Source organism: Oxyura jamaicensis, chromosome 7, assembly GCF_011077185.1.
Source record: "Oxyura jamaicensis isolate SHBP4307 breed ruddy duck chromosome 7, BPBGC_Ojam_1.0, whole genome shotgun sequence".
Lineage (NCBI taxonomy): Eukaryota > Metazoa > Chordata > Aves > Anseriformes > Anatidae > Oxyura > Oxyura jamaicensis.
In genome coordinates this window covers 18,887,131-18,913,807 of record NC_048899.1, presented here as the reverse complement: position 1 = coordinate 18,913,807, position 26,677 = coordinate 18,887,131, and the positions used below count along the sequence as shown (strand labels likewise).

Sequence of the window (26,677 nt, the reverse complement as noted above, 5' to 3'; positions counted from 1 at the left end):
CCCCCTTTTTTAACCCCCGTGTTTTTAATTTTTTTTCACGTACGATGTTGATCCCCCGTGTTTTTTTTCCTCCCCCCCCCCCCCCCCAGAAACCCAGAGAAAAGAGAACAGAGCTGCCCGGCCTCCCAAGGAGTTTGACTTCCTTTTCTGAGGTGAATCACAGTGGATTAACTCAGCAGGTGCTTTACTGGGGAGTGGGAGGGAAAACAAAACAAAACACAATGGAACAACAGCGTACGTGCACAAATACCAGATGAACTCGTCTTTTGGGTGAGGAACTGCTAAAGCAGATGGCTAATATCCACTTCTCTTTCAGGCCCATGTCACTGGCTTTAAAGACATCAAGCCCCAGAGCCCAAACACCTCCCATCAATCAGACTGAGTGTCTGGAAGTGGATCTTGCTGATCCAGATGTGACCCCTGAAAGGCTGAGATGCCTCCTCTGCCCCTTAATCATGGTCTCCTCCCTGGTCATCCTCTGAAACACCAGCTCCCCAGCTGGACTGCAAAAGCACCTTAGTCATATGCACAATTTCTTGCCCTAGATGAGAGATTTCCATCAGTCTCTCCATTTTATGCATTGAGCAGGACAGCTGAAGCCAAGTCCACCGCCCTGTAAATTCATGGCAGTAGCTCACTGCAGATATATATAATTACTTAATTCCCTCAACTGGGTAAAACAGCTATTTTTTCCCCATCAAGGAAGACCATCAAGTATCAAACAGCACGGCTATGAACTGACCAGCATCTTCGACCCTTTTCCCCCTCCTTCCATTGAAAGCAAGCAGCCTTTTACTGCTGCGAGTTCTCACTAACCCAGGGCTCTCCGGGAGGCTGGTCACACTGAATCTCCTGCCTATTTAAGACAGCATGAGACATGCTGACTCAGGTCAACTACAATCCCATGGACAATAACTGCAATTGAAAGGAACAGATAATGGCTCATGCAATTGAAAGGAACAGATAGTGGCTCTTTCTCCTTATTTGTTAAAACCATGAGAATTTTTGAAGTTTTCCATGATGAATGTGCGGACATATCTAGTGTTAGAAGTCAAACTTTTTGTAGTTTTTCCATGAGAATCATACATTTGTTTTTGGCTTTGGAAAACATTTCAGAATGCGGGCTTGGGCTTTTCTCCCTTGGTGGCAAAAACAATGAGAAAAGGAAAGGTATGCTAAAAATTAGGGGAGGAGAATAAAGCTAGAGATGCAAAACAAACTGAAACAATCACAAGCAGCAGACCCAACATATTTTTAGTTGCCCTTGCTAGTGTTTTCAAAACACCAGTAAATTTCACGTCCCCTCCAAACTGGAAGACTCCAAGGAAAGTTGTTGATTAAAAAGAACAAAAACAAAACAAAAATACACATTTGGAAAATTTTAAATTACAGCATGAACTCAGAGTCTAAACGTGGCTTTTTTTTTTGTGAGGATTTCTACCCACTTTACAAAGATTTATGAATCCCATGGCGGCTCTTTTCACTTTGCCCTCCCCTGAGGTGCTCTTGCTCCACAGATCCCCCCACAGCAGTCCGTGGCACTTGCGTGCAGAGCTGAAGTGGGACCTCATGGGATGGTGGACTGGCTTTGAAGTCACCAGGCCAGTAGAGGCCTCTGTCTTCCATTAGCTCCTTTATGTTAAAAGGGCAAAATGGCAGCAAAATGGCCCCCAAACCCCATCTGCAGCCAGGGAGGACACCCTTCCTCAAGTGCTGCAGGGATCTCTCCAGGCTTTTCCTCTGACAACAGCCTTCCAGGCCTGGGATATCCAAGGAAGGACAGCACCAAGCACCACAGAAATCCTCACCAGCACAGAGTCACCACAAGACAAGCTAAATTACGTCTCGGCACATCTCCCTGCAAAGCCAAGGGGGCTGGAAAGATCGACTGAAGCCGTCTTACATCCCTTCTGCCTGCAGCTACAAGTTTGGAGCAGCTCAGTGCCTCATGCAGCACGGGAACCGAGGATCTCTTTCCTGAGGCCTTCAATCCACCTCCCACAACTGCAGCCACCAGAAAATACCAACTGTCTGACATTTTCTCCACATGAGCCTTCTAAATGTGGCTAAGCAAAAGCTCATTGGGAAGTACACAACTAACATAGTGTGGCCCATCCCACCAGAACTTTCCATGAACAAGCCACCCGGCCACAGGACCCTTCTCGTCCCCAGGTCCCTTCTCAAACCACAAAGCAGTCGTGGACAGAAATGGGAGCAAGTGACCAAGGACAGGATGAGGCCACTTGAGTCCAGCAGCACTGGAGCAGCTTCAGAAACTGCCTGAAATCCTACCTGTGAGGCTTCAAAACAGTTCTCAGTATTCTCCTCACAAACCACCACCATTTGGACTTTCATAAGCTGCATAAAATGCCATTAAGGCAGCTGCTAAAATTTACACTTTTATGTAATTCACAGAGATCAAGAGACATGCACAAACTGTCATTGCCTTCCAAATCCTGTTTCAGCTCTTCTGAAGGCCTGTACAACAGGCACGCTTTTCCTTCCTACAAAGGCACAGATAGACCTATAGCCATTCTCACCTCTCCATAAGTTTTGAACAGAGGCCACCCCGTAAACATGGATATTCACCATGATTACTTCACAAACCCAAGAACAAGCAAAATTAAGACACAGTGATGCATAGTGTTAATATCCAACAGATACTTTGGCTCAAAATAAACTAAATATTATACATCAAATAAAAGACTGGGGGAAAAAATGAAAACATACAAGATATTCTGAGCTCTCTTAATAAGGTTTGTGAAGATTTTCCATCAGATAGAAAACCACAGCAAATGCTTTATACTGAATGGGAAAGAATAGGTTGACAGCTGCATTGGCAACCATTCTCCAAGAGTGGGTTCAACCCTATTTACCTCCTTTCATTTTGACAAGGGTGAGCAACAAATAAGAGCATCAGATTTGGGCTTTGTAGGTTCTTATTTAACCTTTACATCAGAGAAAAATGTATACAGTATCTTAAATTGCTGGGTGTTGAGTCTGTAATGTGTGTGAACAGTTAGAGGATCTGTATATCTTAAAAAGAATTGAAATGGGCCTGTCCGGAAGTGCCATTTCACATTTGATGCTGAATACGTCTTCACATTACACAGCCAAAAGAAATGCTACTTATTTCCAATATTTGCTTTCCAGAATAATATAGAGGTGACCTTTACCCTCCTAAGTGATTAAAGCTTGACACAGGGTTTGCATTAATTTATTAAAAACTTGCTAGGTGAAGCCAAATGTTAAAGCCAACTAGTTTTCTAAAACCTCTGCTAACAAATTACTTGGATAATCGCCAGAAGCCTGAGTCCAATCCCTTTTTCTTTCTCACCAAAAAACATCTGGTGTATGTTAATTGTCAATCTGTATTGACTGCAAGATTTATTCTGGTCGGTGACTTTACGAATAGCATCGCAGATAATTAAAAGGCTGAATGCTGATGAACAATTGTCAATACCGAATAAAATCAATACGCTACCAGATGTTTCCTAATGATAGAGAGTTGACACTATTTGAACTGGCTCTTTTGAAAGCTTTAATTTTATTGAACAACATTTATTTCATGAGAGATGATTTGGGGTTTTACTTTTTAACAAAGAGAGAAGTGGAGTGTGGCATGGCATTTAATATCTGGCTGAGATTTAAAACGCACACTCCTTATGAAGTATGACATTTTATACCTGAAACCACAGGAACATTTCCCACATTTAAGTGATAGAGGAAAATTCTTCAAATTAGATTTGAACTTTATACCTTCTAATTCTGCTCCAGTCCTCCTCCTCCACATACCATGCTTGGGCCTGATGAACATGCTGGTGCTATATCAAAGTAATAGACCTGACTACTGTCAAATCCCCTTCACTTAGCCTTGAAGTAAGCAGCAAACCTCCTGTAGATCATGGTAGTTAATGTTAACTGGCAAATAGCTCAGAAACTCATCACACGACAAAATGAACCGGTCAGCGCAGCCCTACTGGCAGCGCCATTCCTCCCCAATATCAGAGCACACAAGGATGTGAGCTAGAAGTCAGCTCTGAAGCCATAATGCAGTCCTAAGTCCCCAAGCCTGCAGTGAAAAGCCACCCAGAGCTCCTTTATACACATTAATCCGAGCCTAAAGGGAAACCAAACATCTACCTGCAAGGAAGCCTAGAGCAACAGCTCGCCAAGCTTGTCTGAAAGAGCTCCTACTACCCCCTGCCCTGAACACACAAGTTCTCCATGTAACTGGATTGCAACCAGGTCCCCATCTGGGAACAAGCCCTACTAGATATACAGACCTGCTACATGGGCAGCCACAGCCACTGTCTCTCGCAGGAGGCTCCTCCAGGATGAGAAAGTCACCGGCGCTCTGGACTGGGGCTCTGGAGGAAGGCAGTTGTCAGGTCTAAAGCCTGCAGCAACATGCACCTCCATAGCACTGTCTTTGCAACCTCAGCTTCATCCAGCGTGTTATCAGCATGCAGAGAAGAAGCCCCTTCGAGGACTGCTCACATTGTCAAGAGATGCCCCTTAGACCTGATGCGATCCCATGCTGTACTGCAGGCTGAACAAATGCGATACCCACACTGCTGTTTGGGGTTAAATACTGATAAATGCTGCCACAACATCGCGAAAACCTTGTAAGTCTCCCATCCCAAAGGAAAGAATGAGTTTGGGCAAAGTGCCCTCCCACCCCTCACACTGCTGGGTCTATTCCAAGCGCCGACTGACACCACCTCCCTGAAATATTTCATGCACAGGAACATTTCAAGCCATGCTCCAAGTCCCCATGGCAAAGTGAGCAGCAGGACTCCAAAGCTGGGGCCCAAAGCCTCCAATCATCCATCCTGCATGCTGGAGAAAGCACTGACCCAGCCTTTGCCCGCTCTTCGGGGCAGCAATGCACAAAAAAGCACTCCTCCCTCAGTACTGTGCCTTGGGGCACAATCCAGACCTTTGTAAGTGCTTTGAAATATGAGTTGCAAAGGCATAACATTTTTTCTATTATGTTCCTCGCTTTACTTTAAGCCCCCACTCAATAAGAGACAGGTGCACTAAGCTCTTTGCCAGGGACCTGAATTTAGAGGAACAAGGCCCTCCAGTTTTAAAAGTTATCCTCCTGTAAGCTCACTAGTCACCTATTAAGCTTGTAATAAAAGGCTTTTTTGAAAAATGATGGCACCTAGTTTCCAAGGCAGCAGAATTTTTAAGCTCGCATTTGCAAGAGCCTAAGGAATTACTGACGCCAAAAGGAATGCGGTCTACAAAAACCATCACCTATCCCTGCTGGATAGATTAAATAACATGGCTTTATTTTTTAATGCAGCGTGATGAGGACAAGAAGTCGCTATCGATGCTATACAAAAATATACAATGTGTGGAAAAACAACTACAAATCCCTTTATTTTCTGGTTGTAGTGAGAAGTATCAGCCGGCTGCCTGTAAGAATTGTTGGAGAAGCATGATCCTAGACTGGAAAGACTGAGACACTTCACAGTATTGACTGACTGTCAATGGTCTGCTGGACTTCAATTACAACTTGGTGTGTGCCTAGATCTTTTCTGTAGAAATGGATCAGAGAGTAGGACCTCCCCTGCCCTAAAAGGCTCACAACCCACACGACATGAAGGAAGCTCAGAAAGAGGCACAGAACATGAAAGCGGGCTTCAGTAGCTCCAGGGAGAGAGACTGGATGGGAGATGAAGGAAGGAAAAGGAGAAGAAAGCTGGAGAAAGGGATGGAAAGCAGCTGAGACAGACCCCAGGTAGAGATGCAGCCACAGCAGAAAATACAACGCCAGGCAATCATTTCAGGATGAACAGCCAAGGCAAACCTGCACCATTTCACTTCAAATCTTTACTTGAAAACTCAAGGATTCAACAGGAAACCTACAGCAAAACAGAGTATCTCACACTCCTCAGTTTCTCTCATCATACACATGTATTTTCTTAGCCTAAACCAATTACTTTTTCTCAATCATACACTACTCTCATTTTGGCTACAAAGCAGGCTCCTTTCCCATGACAACAATATCAACCCTGCATATTTCATAATTGATTTTACTGCATGACTTTTCTCAGCAAAGTGATTCACTCTTTTCAAGTTCCCTACCAGCTGACAAAAATGAAAAGCCCCTGAACTTTTGCACAAACTTGCGCACATCACTTTTTGAGGCTTAATTTCCCATTCTTAAAAGGAAGATGCTTGGTTTCCTCCAACTTTTTTTTTTTTTTTTTTTTTTGGTGGGAGGGGAAGAGGGGGAACAAAATGAGCAATGTGCATTACTTCATCTTTCATACCGCTTTCAGCAGAATAAAGATCATCCTTGCACTGAGGCGCTAACAGAGGGCAAGGAATTCACATTAACATAGTATCAACACCAGAGTGGTTGCCTTTCATATTAGACAAACCTTACTTCCACTGTGTGGCTCACAAAAGGGAAGATTTATATTTTATTTTTTTTGTGCATCATGAACTATACACAGGCTCCCCCACTTGAGGCACCGTCTTTGCCATCCACATCATTACAAGCAATCTTGTCACTGCCATTTCAACTGATCCAGAAAGCTTTGTGCTTGTTAGTCTCAGGCACACACGATGGGTTTCTTAGCTATTATTTTAGAAGCTATTTTTGAGCGACATGTTGTAGAGTACAAGAACCGCAGTAATTTTCTATTAGGACTAACACTTGAATTTATTTATTGAAACACAAGTGTCATTCCCTTTCTCTTGGTGATCTGGGAACCAAGCAAAAGAATGAAAGGTATCTTGAGGTGGATGAGAAATGTATATTGCTTAGGGGTTGCAGCCAAATCAGCCCTTAAAACCACACACACTTACGGAAACAGTATCACTGGGACTCTGCAGGTAAAACCCTTGGCTGAAAAAATAACCCAGAAGGAAGTGCTGGCCAGATGCCTGCAGTAATGGAAATAAAAACACAAGGTTCCCATTCGGACTGTGGAGTTACCTTGGTTAAGGTATTCAGTGAGAGCAAAATGCAAACAAGTTATTGATGCAGAAAATCCTCTGACCTGCAGGTGGGTGTGAATCAGAAGACATTGAAAGGAACTTCGCAGATGTCTGATGGAAATGGAACCAGTGTGAAGCAGTGCTTTCAAATTAACACTGCTAATTACAAGTGAATTTTCACTGTCCTCTGACCAAAAGAAAAGGAACAGGTACTCAGCTCACATAGCACCAAACCACCAGTCCAACAGGACACCAACAAAATCACAAGACCTTCATAGCCATCACACAGCCTGAAAAATGTGTCTTGCATGCTTTTTATTATGGCCTTGGTTCTTCAAGGCTTACGTTTTCAAACTTTTCTCCAAAGCCATGGGGGCTAGGAACTTTATTTTGAAAACACTATAGCCAAGATTCTCACCTAATTATACAAGCCAGGACTTCAAGAAAAAAAAAAAAAAAAAAAAAAAAAGGCAAAGGAACACAGACACCCAGAGATTTATGGCAAAAAATGTGATCACTGGCAAATGCTCATTGTCCCAAGCTTCTCTCTTTTTTCCTTCCCCACCCGCTCTGTGGAGGAGGAGTGCATTTTTTCCCCAGAATGATGTGCAGTAATCCTGTCTTGCTGGCTTTTATTTTTCCCCTTTTAAAGGAGGCGGCCTTTAACATTCATAATGGATGCTTCTCATTCTGTATACATGCAATAAATTAAAACGGAATTATTTTTAAAGACTCCAGCTTCACCACCATGTAAGTGGCTTGCAGGGCTGCCAGCGAGCCATTGTTTACAAGGAAAGGAAACAGCTGTGCAACCCTCGCTGCCAGCCTCCTACAAAAGCAGGGCTCCAAAATTACGGGTGTGATTTTACAGGCTGCACTGCAACACGCTGCTGCGTCCCCCCTCGCTGACCGGGAGGGGGGGGGGTAGAAAAAATGAAGCCAGAAAAATGAGCAAATTTTGCTACGCATGACTGCATGCCAATAGGTGTGTGCTGGGTGTCCGGGACTGGAGGCAAACGTAGCCGAGCGTGTGCTCGCTTCTGAACAGCCCTCTGCCTGCAGATGTGCTCCATGAGCGCTGCTGAGATGAAACTGAAGAAGGAAATAAAAACACAAGACAGGTTTCCATCTGCTGTGAGGGGGATATATATATATATATATATATATATATACACACACACACGTATGCTTGTGTTTTGTTGTTTTTTTTTCTTTTTTTTAAGTAATAAGCACACAGAAAACTACTAGGGAAGTTTGCCTCGATAGTAACTCAGGGGAAAAAAAAATAGGAAAAAGATGAATGTGACTGGAATAACCCCCTGGGAGGAGAAAAAAGAGAGAGAAAAGGGGGGGAAAGTGAAGTAAGGAAAAGGGAGAGGGAGAAAGAGGAGGAGGGGAGAGAAAGGGGGGAAGGCAGAGAGCAAGGGGTTGAAGTGGGGTAAGGGAAAAGGGGTTTAAGAGAAAAAAAAGAAATAGCAGAGAAGGGAAAACAAAAAGGAAAATAAATTAAAAAAAAAAAAAATCCACGCCGCTTTCCCCTCAGGGCCGCCCCGTCCGTTCCTCAGGCAGCGGCGGGGCCTGGCGGGCCTGTGCCCGCCCCCATCTCCGTGACAACGGCGACGCGGCCCGGCGGCAGGGCCCTGCCCGGTGCTCGGTACCCGGTGCTCGGTGCCCGGTACCGGCCCCGTGCCGGTGCCCGCTGCCCTCCCGCCTGGCCTCGGCATGTCGCAGGCGTGAGTAGCGCCGTGGGGACCGGGCCGAGCCCGGAGGCGGCTGGGGGGGAAGCGCCCGGGGAGGGCTCGGAGCCGGCGTGGGGCTGCACGGGGAGCTGCGGGGCGTGGGGAGAAAACACCCAGAATTGAGACCGAGCGCCCAAAAAGGTGCCCGGGCTCTTTGGAGAGCGCCGGGCTCAGCCCCACAAAGCCTCAGGTCACCAACAGAAACATTATCCATACCCCAATACGACCCATCCCGAGTTAGGTCCTCTTCTCTTCACCAAACACGCTTTTTCCTCCCTTACAGACCAAAGTTTGCACATATGGTTTTTTTTTCCCCCTCTGTAATGAACTCCTCATGCTTTCAGCACAATGCAAAGCCTCACAAGTTTATTTGCAATAGCCAGACACCGATGATGGCATCGCATCAAAATGTCTGCAAGGAGCCCAGCCTGCTCCTCCAGAAATACCGCCCATACAAAACCCAACCCTTACGCTTAGGAAGCCTTCCAGACCCTGTCTCTGTGCCAGGTGAGACCCCTCAGGCTTTAAAACAACCCTCCACCTCCGAACTGGAGCAGCTCCACCTTCAGCCTCCAGCCGCTGCCTCAACCACCCTCAAACGCCCGCACGCCGCTGCTTTTCCAGCCAGGCAGCTTACTTTTCCTGGCTCAGGAGAGGGGTGAGCCGAGAGGAATAGGGAAAAACACCTGCAAAGGTGCTGCAGAGGGTCCAGAGGCTCTGTCCCAGCACCCAGAGCCAGCCTCTGGCTGCTGCACATTTGGGAAAGGCTCAATTTGGTCGCTGGCTAACCCAGTGCAGGCCCTGGCTTGTAATGCGGTAATTGTGCCTCGTGCTGGCACCGTAACTTTGGTAGGGGAGACTTATAAAATCCTAAATGGGTATCTAAACTGCATGGTTTAAAACAAGCAGCAAAAGTAGCATTTGACCTCTTCACAGTACAGTTCTCAGAAGCTGTTGTGCCTCCTCTCTGAAATATGGCCACTCCTACTTGGGCTTGATTAACACAGAAGGAATTAAACTGAGTGTAGCTGAAGAACAGGTGTGCTTCCACAGTTTGGTTTAACTTAGTGTAATTTTACTAGAGAGAGCACCCTTTACTTTTCCTACCGCATTGCCAGCCCTACACAATAAATCCATTTAAACATGATATGCATCTCTACACCACAAGACAAAAATCTACACACTCCTGATCCCAAATGAGGTAGTGATACTGCTACGGGACTCCAGTTTGACATTGAAGCTGCTTGGCTCACTTACTGCAGTCACGCTGTAGCTGTGCACATTTACAGCTAGGTGAATTCAGCCCTTGGTAAACACGAGTCTGAATATGCACCAGCTCACCAAGCATCTGCAGAGCTCAACTGAAGCAGCAGACTAGACAGTTTTGTTTCATGTATTCTGTGCCTCACTGGTTCACGTTTTCTGAGTAGTTCATGCTTTTCATTACCTCCCCAGCAACTAGATGCAGGTCATCACACGAGAATCACAGCATCCCTTAAAAAAAAAAAAAAAAAGTGGATCAAAAATGCTCCCAAACACTCTGGAAACTGAAAAGTGCTAAATTCTTAGCTAAATATACATAGGTTTAATTTCATGATTTTTAAGTGGTTGAGGCTGACAATGCTGGTATCTCCATATGAACATTCACTATTCACAACTTTGTGCATCCCAGCACTGAGCTGAACAGTAATCAATGCTGGTAGTTAAAAAATAGCAGAGTGCTTTCATTTTGCCCTAGGTTATATTATTTTGCAAGGAATGTCTGCCTAAGTTGCCACGTCACGTGGAAGCCAGCCTCCATCCTATAAAAAGGCAGGCACATCAGTAAGCCACCGCTCAGTTTGTAACAGAGATTTTTCAATACTGTACGGTCACATCCTGTGTCCTGTATAGAAAAGCTGCACAGAACATAGCTTTTTTTTTTTTTTGAGTTTGAGGTAAATGGCTGCTTTTCAGACATCTGGAAAAACAGCTGCTATGCACAGAGAGAAGTCACACGTGCCTTGTGCAGGCAGTTGGACGTGCCAGAGTTACTGAGTGCGCATGCAGGGCAGCTGCCTCGCATGCACTGCATCTCTGAGCAGTGGGACTGGCAGCATCGCGCTGCACACAGCCTGCATGGTGAGGGTTTCAGTGTTTTTCATCCACATAAGTGTTGATGATCTTCAAGGCCCCATGATTTTCACAGAGGTGTGTTCTGCAGCTGGTGGAAGCATGTTGTTCCCTGCTGCAGGAAGCTTTGTGTCTTTTTTGGGGGGTTGTAGGCAGGACACTCAAAGCACTTGGCTACATCCCCGCAGGGCCGATAAGCTCCAGCAGCCGGCCAAAAGAAAATTTGGTGTGTCCAGACATGCTCAATATTTTCTAAGGACAGTTGGTAGCACTCACAAGAAAGCACGCCCATTACATTTGCTGTGAGGCTGATTAAGAGGTGCTCGATGTATCCCACTTCCTAAAGTGCTCAAGCCCCAGCATTTGCATACAGATGTACATTTTGTTCCAGACACTGAGCAGGAGATTTGCGTAGATGTTATTGCATTTGTGTTTTCCTGCTGCGTTTCCTCCTCTTTTATGAATTCGCTTACCATGTACTTGACCCGTAGGATCTTGACCAGTATTTTCTCACCCTTACAGCCCCAGTCCAGACATGTTCAGAGCCGAGTCCTGGCACTGCTGCCATTTGTACCAGGTTTTAATCGGCTGCAAGACATTTGCCACTGCCACCAAGGAGCTTTAAACAATCCAAAAGCTTTAAAACTTAATTTCATGTCACAAGCAGAACTTACATAAAGTCAATTGTTAAATATTAATCTAAGACAAGATCTTTAGCGTCTCCCCTTCTGCTGCTGACAAAAGCAACCAAAGAAGAGCTAAGTACTTTATATTACATCCCCAAAGCTCAGTTAAAGAAAATGAAGGTTGGAAAACCAAGTACTGAAAATGTAAGAAAATGTCAGAGCGACTTCTCCTCCCCTCCCCTCCTCTCCCCCCGCGTTACGTGGCTGCACTATGGTGTAGTTCCATATTTTGTGATCACGTCCTGTTTTCTTCCCGTGAGGCCCAAGCCTCACACGGTGATTGGGCTGTTGTTGAATGTTTCTTTTTATCCCTTCATCCAGCACGTGGCCCCAGGCCATATTCTTCAAATTCCATCCAAACACCACAATCATTAGCTCCCTCCTGAGCATTCTTATCATGTTCTCGCCAACACATCTCCCAAACATTCACGGATTCATCTTCGCCCCTTTTTCCACCCCTGGCATGGATCAGTGTCATCCCCCTTACATTAACGGAGGAAAACAGAGACAGAATCAGAATGATCACACCCAAGAATCAAGGCTGCAACTCTCTCCCTTGCCTCCCTTCATCCTTAATGAGCAGGTAGGGAAAGACCTCGTGCGTTACTCATACCTTTCCTCCTTTGGGAAAAAACATTGTCAGCGGATCTGTCCCAGCAGCACTCGTGCCAGAAAGCAGCTGAAAGACAAGCCTACAGTCTTCAAGAAACTGAGCAGACAGCGTGAACTTTAAATGAACAAAAAGCCTGACAATGGTAGAGAAGCACCCAGACACAGCATTTGTCCTTCATGCATGCAACTGGAGGTGCTTTCCTATTACGAATAGGAAGACTTCCTATTACATTAATGCTACAAAAATCTTTAATCTCCTTATCACTCTTTGTTGTAGTACCAAAGACTGGAACTGGAGATGATGGCAGTTCAGAGCTGTTCATGCTGTATATGTTTTCTGCCCCACTCACAACCGAAGCCTGTTGAGGTTTATCCTTCTGTCTCCTCAAGTACTTCAAGCTGTAAGACATTGCAGCTAGAGTGAGCATGCTTAGGGGAAGTCATCCAGCAGCCTTGCGTCTGCTACCAGCTAAGCAGTTTGGTCTAACTACGAGGGTATTGTTGTATTAGGATCAGGGCAGCCAGGCCTGACTGAGCTGTGACAGCACTGCTCCCGGCCACAAGCTAAAGGCTTTTAAACATTGTCTGAATCAATTCCTGCTTTAAGGTCATTTCTTTCTCATTCTTACAGGCCACACTGGTCTGTTTCTGTCCTATAATACATTTGGCCCAGCAATCGCCACACAATGCTCGAGCAGGTTGTTGTGGGGTTGCAGGTACTCTGCTGACCTGAATAATCCAGCAGCCAGCCCAAGCCTGGTGATTTTTCAGAAGAGAAAAGCAAGGCAGCAGTTTTTTTGCAAGCCCCTCTTCCTCTCAGGGCCTCGCTTTTTCCTCCAACCTTTGTCTCCTATTCCTTTATTTTTACAAACGCTGCAGGGCAGGGTTTCCCTGCCTCCTGTTTGCCCAGGGCTTAGCACAATGGCTGACCTGTCAAGCACCCAGAAGAGACCCAAGGACCCTGCGCACGCTTCCTTGTTGCTCAGCCCACACCTCAGTTGCCTGCAGCCCTGCACGGACACTGTGACTCTGCATACAGCCTCTGCTGCCTTGATTCATGCCATATATTCTGCAACACACACCACTACACTCATAACAGATAAGGGAGTTTCTACACTAGGTGGCTAAAGAGAGCTGCGCCAGTTCAGAGCGATGTTTTTGCTTCCACCTCTACACATCAGAAAATGCTGTGCATTTCCATGATTGGAGTGTGGGAGCTTGAGGCACCTCTGCCCTCAGAGGACACCCCAGAAAAGCCAGGCATCGAGACAGCCTGGGTTCATCAGCCCGTGTATGAATCCAGCCTGGCGTAGCTTGGAGCACAAATTGTGCCACGGCCTGGAAGAGCAGAAAGCATTCCCTTTGGCTGCCAAATAAGAGAGACAATTTGGAGGGAAAAAAAAAAAAAGAAAAGAAACAAAAGAAACCCCACTGATGCCAGATTCCACTCCTGGCTCAAGAGTGGTCTGAGGGACAGTTTGCATACTCAGCACAAAACCTTCCAAGAAGGATGTGCTTAAGTCTCAAAGCCAGTTCAACACAAGTAGGCAGGCTAATCTCAGCTGTACTGAAAACCAACAGATTTCTCTAAGTGTAAGAAGAGATGGGTCAAACAAACATGTAAAGCTAAAGGGCCCCGGAATATTAAAAATGAGGCAATGCGTGACCTGGCAGGATTTTAATCTTCTCTTTATAACTTCAGCAGAAAATCTTGTGTCTAAATTTCACTCAAAATAAGCAGATCAGGAGCAATAAAAATGAAGTTGAAGCTGGAAGTCATGCAATGGCAAAAGAGTTCTCTTACGCACTTGTACTAGGCTCTGCTTCCACTTTGTGGGAGTGAAAGGAAGGGGTGCTGGTGAGGAGGCAAGCCCTGACCTTCCCTCTCCACTGTAAGCTGCCAGAAATTGCTCTGGGGGCTCTGGAGTTAAGTCACTTAATGTGTTTTTTCCCTCATCCCATTACAGCGTTGCTTATTTTTCCCATAGCACTCCTATTTGTAGTTGCTATGACAGTTTGCAGCATCATTTATACACAGACTGTTTGCAGGGATCAAGAAGCAGACTTCCTTCTTTCCCAGGTTTTAATAAGCTTGAGTAGGAAAATTACATTCAGTGCTGCAGCTTACCAGCACTAGCAGGCTAGTTGGATGCTCTGACCCATCTCTGGTGCAATATCATCCTCAGGCACGTGTGTAGCTTACAACCCTGCCATTACGGAGTGAGAACGAACCTACCAGACGAAGCAGCATCAGTAAATAAGGAGCCAGTGCACTCGAGGCTGTGCTGTATTCTCCCTTCAGCACGTAGAAGCAATTGGAGGGAGTTTGCAGCTTAATGCAGAGGGACACTGAGCAAATCGGGAAAAATCCAAATAGGATTTGGGGTTGCATGCTGTCTGATTAAGAGGCACGGAGAGTCAGTCCTGTCCTTTACTTTTAACACATCATCTTGAGAATGTGCATTGCTATTCTTGAACACATTAGTCCCTAAGCAAAGCGTGACAGTGTTCAGGGCCAGTGAGATGCACGCTCTCTGCAGTCACTTCTTCCCCAAACCTCAACAACTCCTCGAGAGCCAAGTCCTCCAGCAAGGACTGTAAACACCAAGCACATCTTATCCTTCAAACTAGTCTAGAAGGGCTCTTATCTGGACACTAGGAAACCCCAAAATAGTTATTTTAATCTGGATTTGGGGAAAGGAAGCAAATGGCAATGCGTGTCCTCTAGTTTTTAGTCAAGGGGATCCAAAGAGACACTCAAATCATCCTCCTGCTGGCACTGCCAACTGTTAAGTGCCTGCAGTTCCCAGCCACCCAGCTCACAACCCCAAAAACTCTAGGGCCAGGTGTTTTGGTTACCCTCCCTACCACAGGCTCACAGGAGCCATCAGCCTCCCGCAGCTGGAAATTCAGGGGGTCCACTGCAGTGCTTCATTTCTGAGTCTGTCCCCTCTTCTGCCCTCACTTACATAGGACATCAGTGCTGCAAGAGCTCCAACCATACCATAATATCCATCATCTTAACATTAGACCCAGAGCAACGTGTTTGCAATCATCTTAGTGCTGATCTGATAAACTAATACGTTATGGAAACAATTACATCCCGTTTGCATGGCCTTACATTAACGTACTCTGAAGGATTAGAGTGCTCCTTCCCTCCCCGCCCGAAAAAAAGCCATTATATTTAGAAAAAGAAACTGGATATTAGCTGGCTCAGCGGGGGGAATCATTTGACATTCCTCAGTTAGAGAGGAGAGAAAGAGAGGTTTTGTGAATTGGAGGGGCCGATTGTGGAGCCAGTTTGTGTTTGGGTACGATCTGGTGTCTCCATGCAGTAACCAGCACTGGAAACACTCAAACCCAAGGACACCACTGTTCATAAATCAGCCATATAGCTGTGGGGACAGCCCATGGGCCTCCTCAAAGATGTATAGCCTCCCCACTATCAAATCATCCGCAGGTAGGCAACAGCTAAGTGAGTACAATACCACGTTGTTCCCTTCTGCGCTGACAATCTCATCAGTTTACGTTCTTCCGTGGGCTGGCTTATGGAGTAAGTACACAAAAATCCCATTGGTCAGCTGGCCAAACCACCAGGTCAAACCTAAGGGTCTCGTTTGGGGCCATTTTTGGCCCCTTTGCTGGTTTTATTTTGTTTATCTCCTGCACCTGGGTTAATTACCGCAATTGAGTGATTCAGTTGGTGTAATGGGATGTAAATGAGGGAGGAAAAAAGGAAGGGGAAAGACCTGGGTGGGCTGCAGAGGCCGTAGGAAAAGCAAGCCCAGCTGCATCCTGCAGAAACCCAGGTCAACTGAAAAGCATAATATGCACTTGAAAAGTTAATGGAGCAAATTGAATGGCAGAGTTCAGATTGTTAGGGATTTGGGTGAGTGCTGGGGTGAGTCTCAGCAGCCTGGGCAGCATCCTGCTGGGGTTGGGCTGGGGCAGTGTTTTGCCACCCAGCAGTCTCTGGCCGTGGTCAGCCTATATTCTGATACCAGAAATGATAAGGCCAGCTAACAGAGCTCCTGCCTAGGTGTTTATTATCAAGCACTAGCAAAGCGAGCAGCAGCCTGGCTCTGTTTTCAGAATTAACACCCAAGCATACCCTCAGTGCTGCGTGATCAGCAAGAAGTCTGCTCTGAAAGTTGTTTAGTGGAGGCAGAACAGTTTGTTGTGCTCACCTTTCTTGGCAGGGTTGACAAACCTGCTGTTTGGGCTCTTCTCTGAACAAGTCATTGCCCAGAGTTCATTTCTTTATTCAGCATTGCGCTACCTTACTCTGCAAAGCCACTGACAGCCCGCCCAGCAGAGCTCAGCCTATTCACACCAAAAGTACAGAAGTCCCCAGTTAAACAGCATTATGGCTTCTGGAAATGAAGCTGGCCTTAGGTGACATCTTCCATGTCACATAGCTCCCTAGCCACTGGACCAAACAGGTAGCAATCACTTTAAGTGCAACAATTGCTTCCACAGAAAATAAATTAATTATTTTCCTGCCTTCACGTCTGAAATAGCACACACTGCCACAGTGTAGCATTGGCACCAATACAGTCCTTGCCCTAAAATTAACTCAGAGCAACCATTTCAGAAAGGCAGGAAAGCAGCACACCCTTTAGCAACATCGAGCAGTCCTCGTCCCAAACATGGAGAGACCTAAAATAGAATTTTCCCTATTCTGAGGGCTTAGGGAGAGACACCTTTTTATGAAATCATCCTCTCACTTAACACGGTTGAATGAAACTCACTGACTGCCCTGTCAGGGTTGTAGCTGAAAGTGTATGTTAAGGATTAAGTCAAAAAGTTTTTAACATTTGAGGTTTCACTAATGAAACAGCATTTTAAGATGCCTAAAATGATTTTAAGATGCCCAAAAGAGTAACTTTGCTAATGATTTTAAAAATTACCGCAGTTAAAATCTCTTTGGAAATACAATGGCTTGCATTTCCAGACTTCCTTTTCTGAGAAATCCCTGCTTGTAGAGTCCTGATATCGTTGCGTGCTGGCTCTTGCTGCTGTGTCAGGCTAAGACAGTCTCCTCTTTTCAATCAGCACTTACAACAAGATGTGGACAGATGCCCAGAAAGACCTCGACATCCAGCTCCAGACAGAGAGAGAACAGTTCCTCCAGCCAGAGAAGGACCGCGTGAAAGTGTTCAAGATGTTAGCTTCTTCCTACATCAAATACATGCGGATCTTCCGCAACTTGGAGGAGGCGCACGACCGACTTGTTCACCAGCAGAAACGGGCAGTGATCCGACAAGTGCTAGATGGCGTGATTGGCCGGATCCTGGAGATGAAGAAGGAGATGGTGGCGCTGGAGAACTCCGAGTTTCATTACATCGATAATATCCTAGAAGACCTAAAGCTTCTCCCGGTAGGTCTACCTCTCTTATGAGCAATTCCATAGGAACTCTGCCTACCCTGTATTGTAAGGAGAGCCACATTTACTCGCTGTCTATGAAGTTGCACCGAGTGATTTAGCTTCTTGGATGTTCACTAGCGTACAGTAATCAGTACTTATGGCATGGTTATTAAAGATCAGACTGCATTCAGTCTGTGATGAACTTTATGTACTGGAGCAAGATTTTAAGTTGATCTGCCTGATCAGTATGTTGTATTTGTGCTTATCAATAGCAGCACAGGCTCTGTGGGTCTTTCTCTTGCATGTGTCCTAACACGAAGTCACGAAGCTTAGACAGCTTCAATGTGAATGACAAAAACAACTCTACCTGATTTTACAGTGGGATTAGACAGAAAAGGACAACTGATAACTAAGGTACAGTCTGTTTCAGTCTGCCCGAAGCTTCACTCTGAAGCAGCCCAGTCCCAGGCCTCTTCCAGAAGTTACAGGCAGTGCTAAAAGTTGCATAATCTGTCCCAGTATTTCATAGTACATTGGACTTCTAAAATGAGTACTAGAGTGAGAGACCTGAAACCAGGCTCTTGCTGTGAAGAAGGCAGGAGCTGACACCATCTTCAACATCCAGGGTTCAGGACTGCCAGAGCTAGAAGCACCCCGACATACAGCCTGCTAAGCCAGATGAGTCTGACAATAAGGCAAAGTCTGGAAGTTGAGCTTTAAAAGCAGGGTGAAAAATGAGCTGTTAAAAGATAGCTACTTCTCTCGCAGACAGCTCCACCTATTGTCAAATTTAGGTACCGCTGGTAACAGCTTTGCTAAAGAAAAAAGCAGAAACTTAAGTTACTGGAGTTTTCTGGATCTCAGCTATAACCTGAGATAAATTGCCTAATATCATTAGAGAATTATTTTGAGATTTGCAAACATATTTGCAATTGCATGTGTATTTCATTCCACAAATTTAGGAAGTAATTGCCAAGAATTTCAACCAGCTCTTTACCTTCTGTTTTAATCATAACAGAGAATTATTTAAATTATGAGAAGGTATACTGGGGATATAAACACACCTCTGGGGAAATTGATCCTTCAAATCATATTTTGAAATCGCAAGGATTGCTGTTTTCATGACTTATCAGTAAATCCACCTGCAGGACAATGTTGGCAAGTCTGAAAAGTAATGCTTCACATCTAGTAAAAAGCAAGCATAAATTCAAATTCCTGAGCCACACCTTAAACTGAAGAAGGCCTGAAATAGCTTCCTACTACAAAAATAGAAAAAATCCCTGAAGAAATTTTGGACTTCTTCAAAAAACTCATTGTCTTCCACAGTAGATAGAAATACAGACCTGATTATATTTTCTTATAACCACATATTCTAGTTTCCAAAACAAAATTGTTGGCCAGTACTTGAAAAATAACTTCCAATTCTTAAAGAATATGTCCAGAAAGGCTGTCTCTAGTTCTTTCTTTCACCATATTATTATGGGCCAAAAACCAGCATGGTTATCAGCAGAGAGCAGAACAGAGATGGTAACTCTCATTTCATACCTCATGGCTGGTGTCACAGAGTGCTTCCTCTACTTTTTGCTGCATTACTGAGGCCAGCTGGGGTGAAGTTTCATCTTTCTCTAGTTCTGTGTCTCATGTTTTTTTATGGTTGCCTTCCAGCACTCAGTGACTCCATTTATTAGGGTAATTGTAAAGGTATTTGGATACACAAATCCCATGTGGAGCTGGGAGTGGCTAGAAGGCTGCCAATTTGACTTGAGGAGAAACATTGCAAGCCTAACCTTTCAGTGTTGGGCCCCAAAAAGAGATTATGAAGAGGAGTAGTCTCTACTCCCCCCCTCTGCCAGCCCCGGTGTTATGGCTTTGATCTCATCTTTCCAGTCAGTAAAAGTCACAGTCCAGAATTACTGGTGATTAAAGCCCAGGTTAGATACCAGAGATACTCACCACCCCTGCACTGACTGCCTTGCACTGCTACCTGGCAGTGTAACAGCTGTCCCATCCTATGCGAGGGTGTCCAGACAAACCACTTGATTTCTTATACCTAAAGCCAGATGGATTTTTAATCCTTCCTAGAGCAATTTGCACTCTTAACATATAATGTATAATCATTTCCATCAACATCTGAAATACTGGAAAACGCAAACAGGGACCTTAACAAGACAAATATTTAGAAACTTCAGCAGGCCAGACCTCTGCATTGATAAAATCAATAAAGATAAGCACAGTCCTACTTGGAGGCTTTCTTGTGCTGCCATAATAGGGATTCCCTGTTCTGCACAGTGTGCAACAGTGTTTATTAGTAACGAAATGGGTAAGTTGGCAGTTTACAGGAGCTGCTTTAATTGCCCACAACCTTCCCAGCAAACTCTTGCTCTAGAAATTGGAAAGCCATTGAGTTTGCAAGCACATTTACCCTGTGCCCAGGAGCTTTCACTGTTCTCAATCAGCATGGTTCTCCTGCTTTTGCTCACTGTATCTGTCCACAGCAGAGTTGGCACTGAGGCTGCAGAGGATCAAGTCAGAGGTCTCCCTGAGCAGGTCAAAGCCCACCAGTTCCCCCAGAAGACAGAACAGAGAACAGTGGTAGTGCAGCATCGGGTCTTGTACCTGTCAATCTCCCTGGGCAAAGGGACCGAGCACCCACATATACCTGGGGATGTTATCATGTAACTTGATTGTGCAAGTCCTGATGAGTAGGATGGCAGGGTAACTGCCTGTCTCCCCTAATCCTTTCTTCTGTCCTTCAGGGTGAATCATTCACTTCAGATGTTTGGATGTTCCTGAAATAACGTATAGGGAACACGGCACCAGTATGAACCAGACCTATTAAATACAGGTCCTGCCCTCCATCCCCAGAGAACTATACTTGGCAGTAACTATTTCTGAAGAATTGTCTCTAGCCTTCAATACAATACAAAGGTCAGGTGATGCTGCTCTGCAGCATCTTAGTGTCTGGGGTGTTTTTTGTCTACCTGCCTGTCTGTCACGTCTTTCATTTCTCATCTGTGAAATTCTCCAGGAGACAAGTTGGCAGAAAAGTGAATCAGTTACATCTTTTTAATGATGGAAATGAATAGACAGCCACTTCTAATTGAGCCTGATTTTGAGAAGTGACTGAGATATCACAGTCACAGACAGTGCAGAAATACCTGTAGACAAACAGAATTCTTTGCTTTGGTTCTTTGTAATGGTTCCAAAAAATGCAAGAGAACCAATCTATTATTCATGTTGATTAAAAAAGAAGTGGGATGATCACACAGCCAGAGGTATTCAATTTAGTGGAAATCATATTTAAATTACTGGCAACCATGCCAAATGTTTCAACAGTTTCATAATATAATTGAGCCATTATAAAAAGAAAGATTTCTGGGCTGCCATGGTTCAGAAACTGAGTTGATTTATTTGTTGTTGTTGAATTAGGTCTTAAGTAATTGCAAAGTAACAGCTCGGCAGCTGTTACAGAGGTCAAATTCCCTAACACTCCAAAAAAATTCAATAATCACAGTCCAATTTAATTGCTTTGTAAAGGTGTTTAATTAATAAGTAATGTGATTTTAATGCAGTTCTAAAAAAGCATCTCATGACTATTTCTTCCCCTAGGAAGACATAGAAATACCTATCCCAAGGTATTTCATTAAAGAAAACCTGGAAGTCTTGCAGCAGAGAGAGAAAATGCTTGATGAGATTTTATGTAATGCTGGATTGCAGACACAGGTAAACATCCCATATATTTGCACAATAACATGCTTAAATTCTTTAGTGTATAGCTACACATGTCTGAGCACATCAGCCACTGAAGTGAAAAGTATTTTTATAGTAGTTCAGAAGTAAAAGTCTGCTTACAGATAAGGCACACGTACAAAGTAACCTTTAATTTTCCTGTCTAGTAATATCCAGTCACATATTGGGTCTAAGACTCAAGAAATGAGTCGACTCTGCTTTATGTGTGTGAGTGTCAGTGAAAGGGCAGCATTTTGGCCAAGTTTAGTAGGTGTTTTATTTACCTAGCTAACTCTCATCAGGTAATTAGTCCTACTGAAATCAAGTTGGGCTTAAGTTTTACTGAACCGGGATTCCTGGCTGGAACAGGCAAAACGCAGAGTTCAGGTCAGCGCAACTGTTGGTATTCAGTTGTTTATAACCTCTGAACAATGACTGCAGTCTCTTCTGTACAGCTATCGAGCTGCAGCTGCTAGGAGGAGTAGAAAATTGAGTTTTGGCAGAGCAAAAGTCATTACAGAGAAGTACATGAGTGCTCCAGTGAAGACTGTTCTGGATTTGATATACTTTTGACCTCTTGGAAATGGCGCACTGCCTGCAAGCAGTCCTCCAACCTCCTGAAATAAACAACTGTGCTTACAAGTCTGGAGACTGAGATTCATAGACATTGTAGCCGTAAGAGACAGTCCTGATCAGGCCACTCAGTCAAACTGCTGCGCTGCCCCAACCACAGAATTCTCCACTGTAATTGTGCCGTTGGGGGAAATCTGCCTCCCTGCTGCGTTGCGTGGTGGTATTGATCCCAGAAAGCAACCGAGGGAAGGTTCCCAGGGACAGAACAAGGCAGTCTGCAGAAGCAGAGCGCAGTCTCCCTGCTAGATTACTACAATGGGCAGCTGTGGTCCCCTTGGCCTCTGCAGTAAATTTCTGGGTATATTCTCTGCACTTTCTAATAGTCTGGTGTTGGTCTGTGGAAATCCTCTGTTTCAGCACATTACATCCTGGAGCCTTTTTGTTTCCCACAGTTGTGCTCTCATCCCTTTTCAGCATGGCATCCATTACAGATGAGGCTATCCTGTGTGCAGCCAGCTCACCTGGGAGCACCACGCCCCAGCAGGACCTACGTTTCCCTTGCCAGGATGCCACAAGAGACACACAGGAGTCAATAAACATGAATAAAACAATCTCCTACGAACACAGATTCAGTCCTGTGCCCTGTGCTATGCTTCCAGTTCCATCACCACTGTGATTTCTAGAGGGTTGTCAGCACTTATGCACGCATCATAGCAAACCATGTACACTCAGGAAATCCTGCCTGCTGTGTAGCAGACAAATGTGTTCTTGACTGTCCATGGCAGCCCTGTGGCAAGCAGTTTAGTATATATCCAAAACTGTGGAGTTCATCAGAGAAGTCCGCTCTGCAGATCATTTGTCCTCCTGTGTATATCCATTGCAGAAAGCCCTACTGAAAATGTGGTATAGTGAGCTCCATGCAGTATATCTTGAAGCGTCAGGTGTTAACTGTCTCCAATAGAGGGATTCATGTCAGGAAAAGACAACCATTCAGCTTATCCATGGGGAGCATGAGACATTAACAAGAGTCCCCAGGAGTGGGAAGGGGGAGTCCTCTCCAGCTGCCCTTTTCTGACTTGTTTTTGCCTAACCCTCTTCTACCTGGGCTGGGTTGACCAGGCCTGTGCTGGCTCAAAACCTGTCCTTTCATTCAGCAAAAGAGCTGGAGACCCAGCATCACATCCAGAAACCCATCCCTTCAGAAACTAGGGGAAGACATTCCATAGCCTAAGGAATTTTCTTTAATAGGAGAAAGCCCCATGGTTCTTTATGCCTTTTTTCTCAAACGAATAAAGTTTAGCAGTCTGCATAAATCATATAGAGCCAGCCATGTTTCCCACTATAGCATCAGGAGTTTTTTGCTTCTCAGGGGTGCTCCCCAGAGCTGTAGCCTGTCTCCTCTCCATCTTCCAATGACTCTTCTGGCTCTGCCCAGCCTTACCATCTACCTACCTGGAGTGCAACAGAAACTTCATCAACATGTCAGGTTCACTTTTACCTTAAGGTCCTCAGAAAAACATGTGTCTTAAGACAGCAAACTTCGAAGATACTGCAAGGTGGCATAAGAGAGGGGTCTCTGCTGTTTGTGACAGGGATGTTTTGTCTTAGAAAGTTTCCACAAAAGGTTAATTGATTGTCTCATTTGCTAACTTACCTATGCAGTTAAGAAAACACTCTGCTTTGTCATTTCATTTTTTGTCTGTGCCATTGAAGAAACCTGTCAAGGCCATGACATTTGAAGAAGCCGTTAAAATGATCCAGGTCGCAGAGCGGGCTCGCCAGGGTCGTCGTCGAGCAGTATTCATGAAGCAAATGTACCTTGAAGAAAAGACAAAAAGACAAACAAAACTTCAGGTACAGACTGGTCCAAACCCAGATGATGCTGCCACTTGCATTCAAAAGGTGAGATCTTTGATGTAACAACAGTTCTGGTAGAGGCGAGTGTTCTATTCAGAACAGCAGTAGGGAGAAACAGAGCTCATAGGGTGGGAAGCATTTTGAATGGATTGCTCTGAGGGTGTTTAGCAAGGTGAAACATATCATTTAAACCACTTTAAAAATGAGACAGAACCCTAGATGTGAGATCAATGGAAACAGTCCTGCACTGACAATACAGGATGACTTTATAACCTACATGTTGTTTTTCCATTCTGATTTTTATGACCTCAGTTGCTCTTTCTGGCACCACCTTGAAATCCAGTGCCTTTTCCTGGTGTCTCTAGGGAAATGGTTCATCCCATATCTTGAGAAAATGAGAACAGCTTATTACTACTAAGTTCCAGAAAAAGTCCTTTCACATGAATAATTCAGATAATTCAGCCAAACAAGAACAGGAATTCAGTCTAAATCTTCAGTCTAAACACTTTTAGAATCCTGATGCTGTTGTGTTAGAAGGTAGATATGCCAGTGCGAGGAGATAACAAACTTCAGAAATTCTTTCAGAAAACTATAGCAGCTAGTAACCTGTTAAAGAGTAATAGTTTCAATTGTATATTGTGCCTTTCCTTCCTCTATTTGTTTTTTCCTGTGTCTGCCACAGTAAAGGAAGCTGTAACAAGGCCCATTTATCTCATTAGAGTTTTGTTTACAATTCAGGTTTGGCGTGGATATATCCAGCGCAAGAAAACAGAGAAAATGAGAGAAGAGGAAATGATATTTCTGGGTATGGTAAGTGATGCTGTCTAGAGAATATAAAATACCATAGTCTGTTTGTTTGTCAGACTTTTGTAATTTACCAGAAGACAAGAAATTAATTTCTAAGATTCTTCCCATTTTAAAGGGGATCTCTAAGGAATACAGAACTAAGCAGAAATGATAAATGGCATGTAAGTAGCCCAATTTGTCTTGAGCTGCACGCTCTTATGCTATATATACATAGTCCAATGTATATGGCAGATGTGGACAGTTTAGAGTTTGCCCTAGGTTCTAGGGAATTTGATGCAGGCATGACAGAGCAAGGGAATTTCATTAATCAGTTTTTAATTCAGAATGCCAGGACACTTGAGCTGCCTTATTCCTGAAGAACTAAAGCAGCAGTGTCTTCTCCTCACACCCTTTTGCAAGCCAACGTATATGTATCTCAAGAGAAGGGGAAAGGGATATTAAAACTGCTATATTACTGTGTCAGTAAGTCCACATAGAAATAAAGAACCTAAAAATTCCTTACATCATACTGCAAAAGTATGGGGAAGTGAACAGTTGTCTGTGGTCAGTTAGATTGTATGGGGTGAAAGGAAAATGGAAGCACCCCTACTGACAAGACAGACAGAGGAAGGAATCTCCCACAGTTTGAGAAGGTATATCTCCTCCCACCAACATCTTGTGCACCAACACCAGCACCTAGCAAATAACTGAGAAGGAGAATAGATGCCTTAGAGTTGATATTTTCTTTGTCCCCCACTGATTCTTTGGGTGCCTCCATTAGACACTAGCAGGCATCAAGCCTTGCAGCTCTCTTCAACTCCAACTACAGTAGGGCATCCCTCATACCAAGTTCTTGTAAAGCTACTGCTTAGCACCTGCCTTACAGAAACATTCATCCCTGCTCTATATTTGGTAAGTTTATTTATTACCTCTGTGTTCTGTAGCTCTTACATGATCATTTGAAAACTAATCATTTAATTTTGAGTTAAAACATGCTTTCTGCTTCTACCAGACAGTTCTGATTATTTTCTTAGCCAACGATAGAATTAACACTTAGCTAGGTTTTGGTTTTAAGAAAACTAATTGTACCTGTAGCAGACATCTGACAAACATGTATCATCAGTTAGGAATGACCTTAAAATCTTATCTTTAGGAAGTAACATGTACATTTATCTAAGTTTTACCAAGATAAATACAGATAAAATGTTGTGGATTGTTGCATTTGATATCTGCTAGTCATTAACAGTAAACACAGCCAGCACAGGTAACCAGAGTTTTGTGCACTGATTCTGCCTCTGTTTAATAAAAAGGCAAAGATTTTAAGTAGTGCAGACCTAAAACGGTGAATATTTGGAATGTACTGAAAGCTAATTATAAAATATACCTTTTGCAAAACAAGAGATCACTTCCTATCAAATCCCATGACAATACAGTCTTAAAACTAGAGCATTAGGGAGGAAGTCTAAGTCTGGTATCACTTATTGGAGGGTTCACAGCCAAACACTCTTTCCATGGTGGCCAGTTGTAGGAGTAACTGATAACTGGGGTGTAAATAGCCATCTACTGTATTTTATGGGAGGAAGATCTATTTGATCATAGGGAAGAAGGGAATTAAAACCAAACACATGGAGTGAATTCATTTCCTGACCTCCATTTAGGAGCAAGAGAATTGATGTTTTCAATTCTGCACTCAGACTCATTATTCTTTATCAAGTATATAATCAAAGAATGTGGGGAAAAAAATTGATACCTCTAAATAAAAAAAATCTATTCATCTTTCCAATGTTTTTATATTCCCCCTTCGTGTTTCACTTGTACTTTTCATGCCACGCTCCCTTCCATGGTCTCCCCAGGAAGTGAGTGGCAAGCAGGCATTGGTTCACGCTGACAGATAGGCAGTGAGCTCCAAAGGTCAAGTCTCTTTGATGTATGATCATGTCAGCCCCCTAAAAAATGACCACAGATCTTCATGTGTAAATATGTTGAATTTGCTTTTCTAATGCTGCACGACTTAGATAAATTAGAAGACCTAGCCATCCATTACTCCAAGTCCATCCCAAAGGAGACCTGACTTTTACTGCAATAAATATAATTTCTCATATAATTACAGCTATTTTTAAAATGTAGATGTTGCTTTTGTATAAAGACCGCCTTACAAAAAGAGCTAGTCTGTTTGAAGTTCTGAATAATGGTTGGAAAAACTCAGTCACGTTGGTCTAAAAATACGGAAATTTGTGCAACAAAGATAGTTCAGT

The 26,677-nt window shown here is 44.1% G+C and overlaps 2 protein-coding genes across 6 annotated transcripts in view; one reads left to right on the top strand and one right to left on the bottom strand.

The window, feature by feature from the left end:
- ACKR3 (atypical chemokine receptor 3) overlaps positions 1–14,263 on the bottom strand; it is a 57,032-nt gene extending 42,769 nt beyond the window's left edge. The window contains exon 1 of the mRNA XM_035331749.1: positions 14,238–14,263. The gene's annotated coding sequence lies outside the window, so the exon portion shown is untranslated. The remainder of the gene's footprint in view (positions 1–14,237) is intronic.
- The window catches only part of IQCA1 (IQ motif containing with AAA domain 1), a 104,879-nt gene continuing 86,795 nt past the window's right edge, over positions 8,594–26,677 (top strand). For all 5 annotated transcript variants that reach the window (XM_035331734.1, XM_035331732.1, XM_035331733.1 and 2 more), the window contains exons 1-5: positions 8,594–8,693; positions 17,165–17,489; positions 21,087–21,200; positions 23,493–23,681; positions 24,375–24,446. In XM_035331734.1, the coding sequence (XP_035187625.1) occupies positions 8,683–8,693; positions 17,165–17,489; positions 21,087–21,200; positions 23,493–23,681; positions 24,375–24,446 (711 nt within the window). In that variant the 5' untranslated portion in view covers positions 8,594–8,682. The remainder of the gene's footprint in view (positions 8,694–17,164; positions 17,490–21,086; positions 21,201–23,492; positions 23,682–24,374; positions 24,447–26,677) is intronic.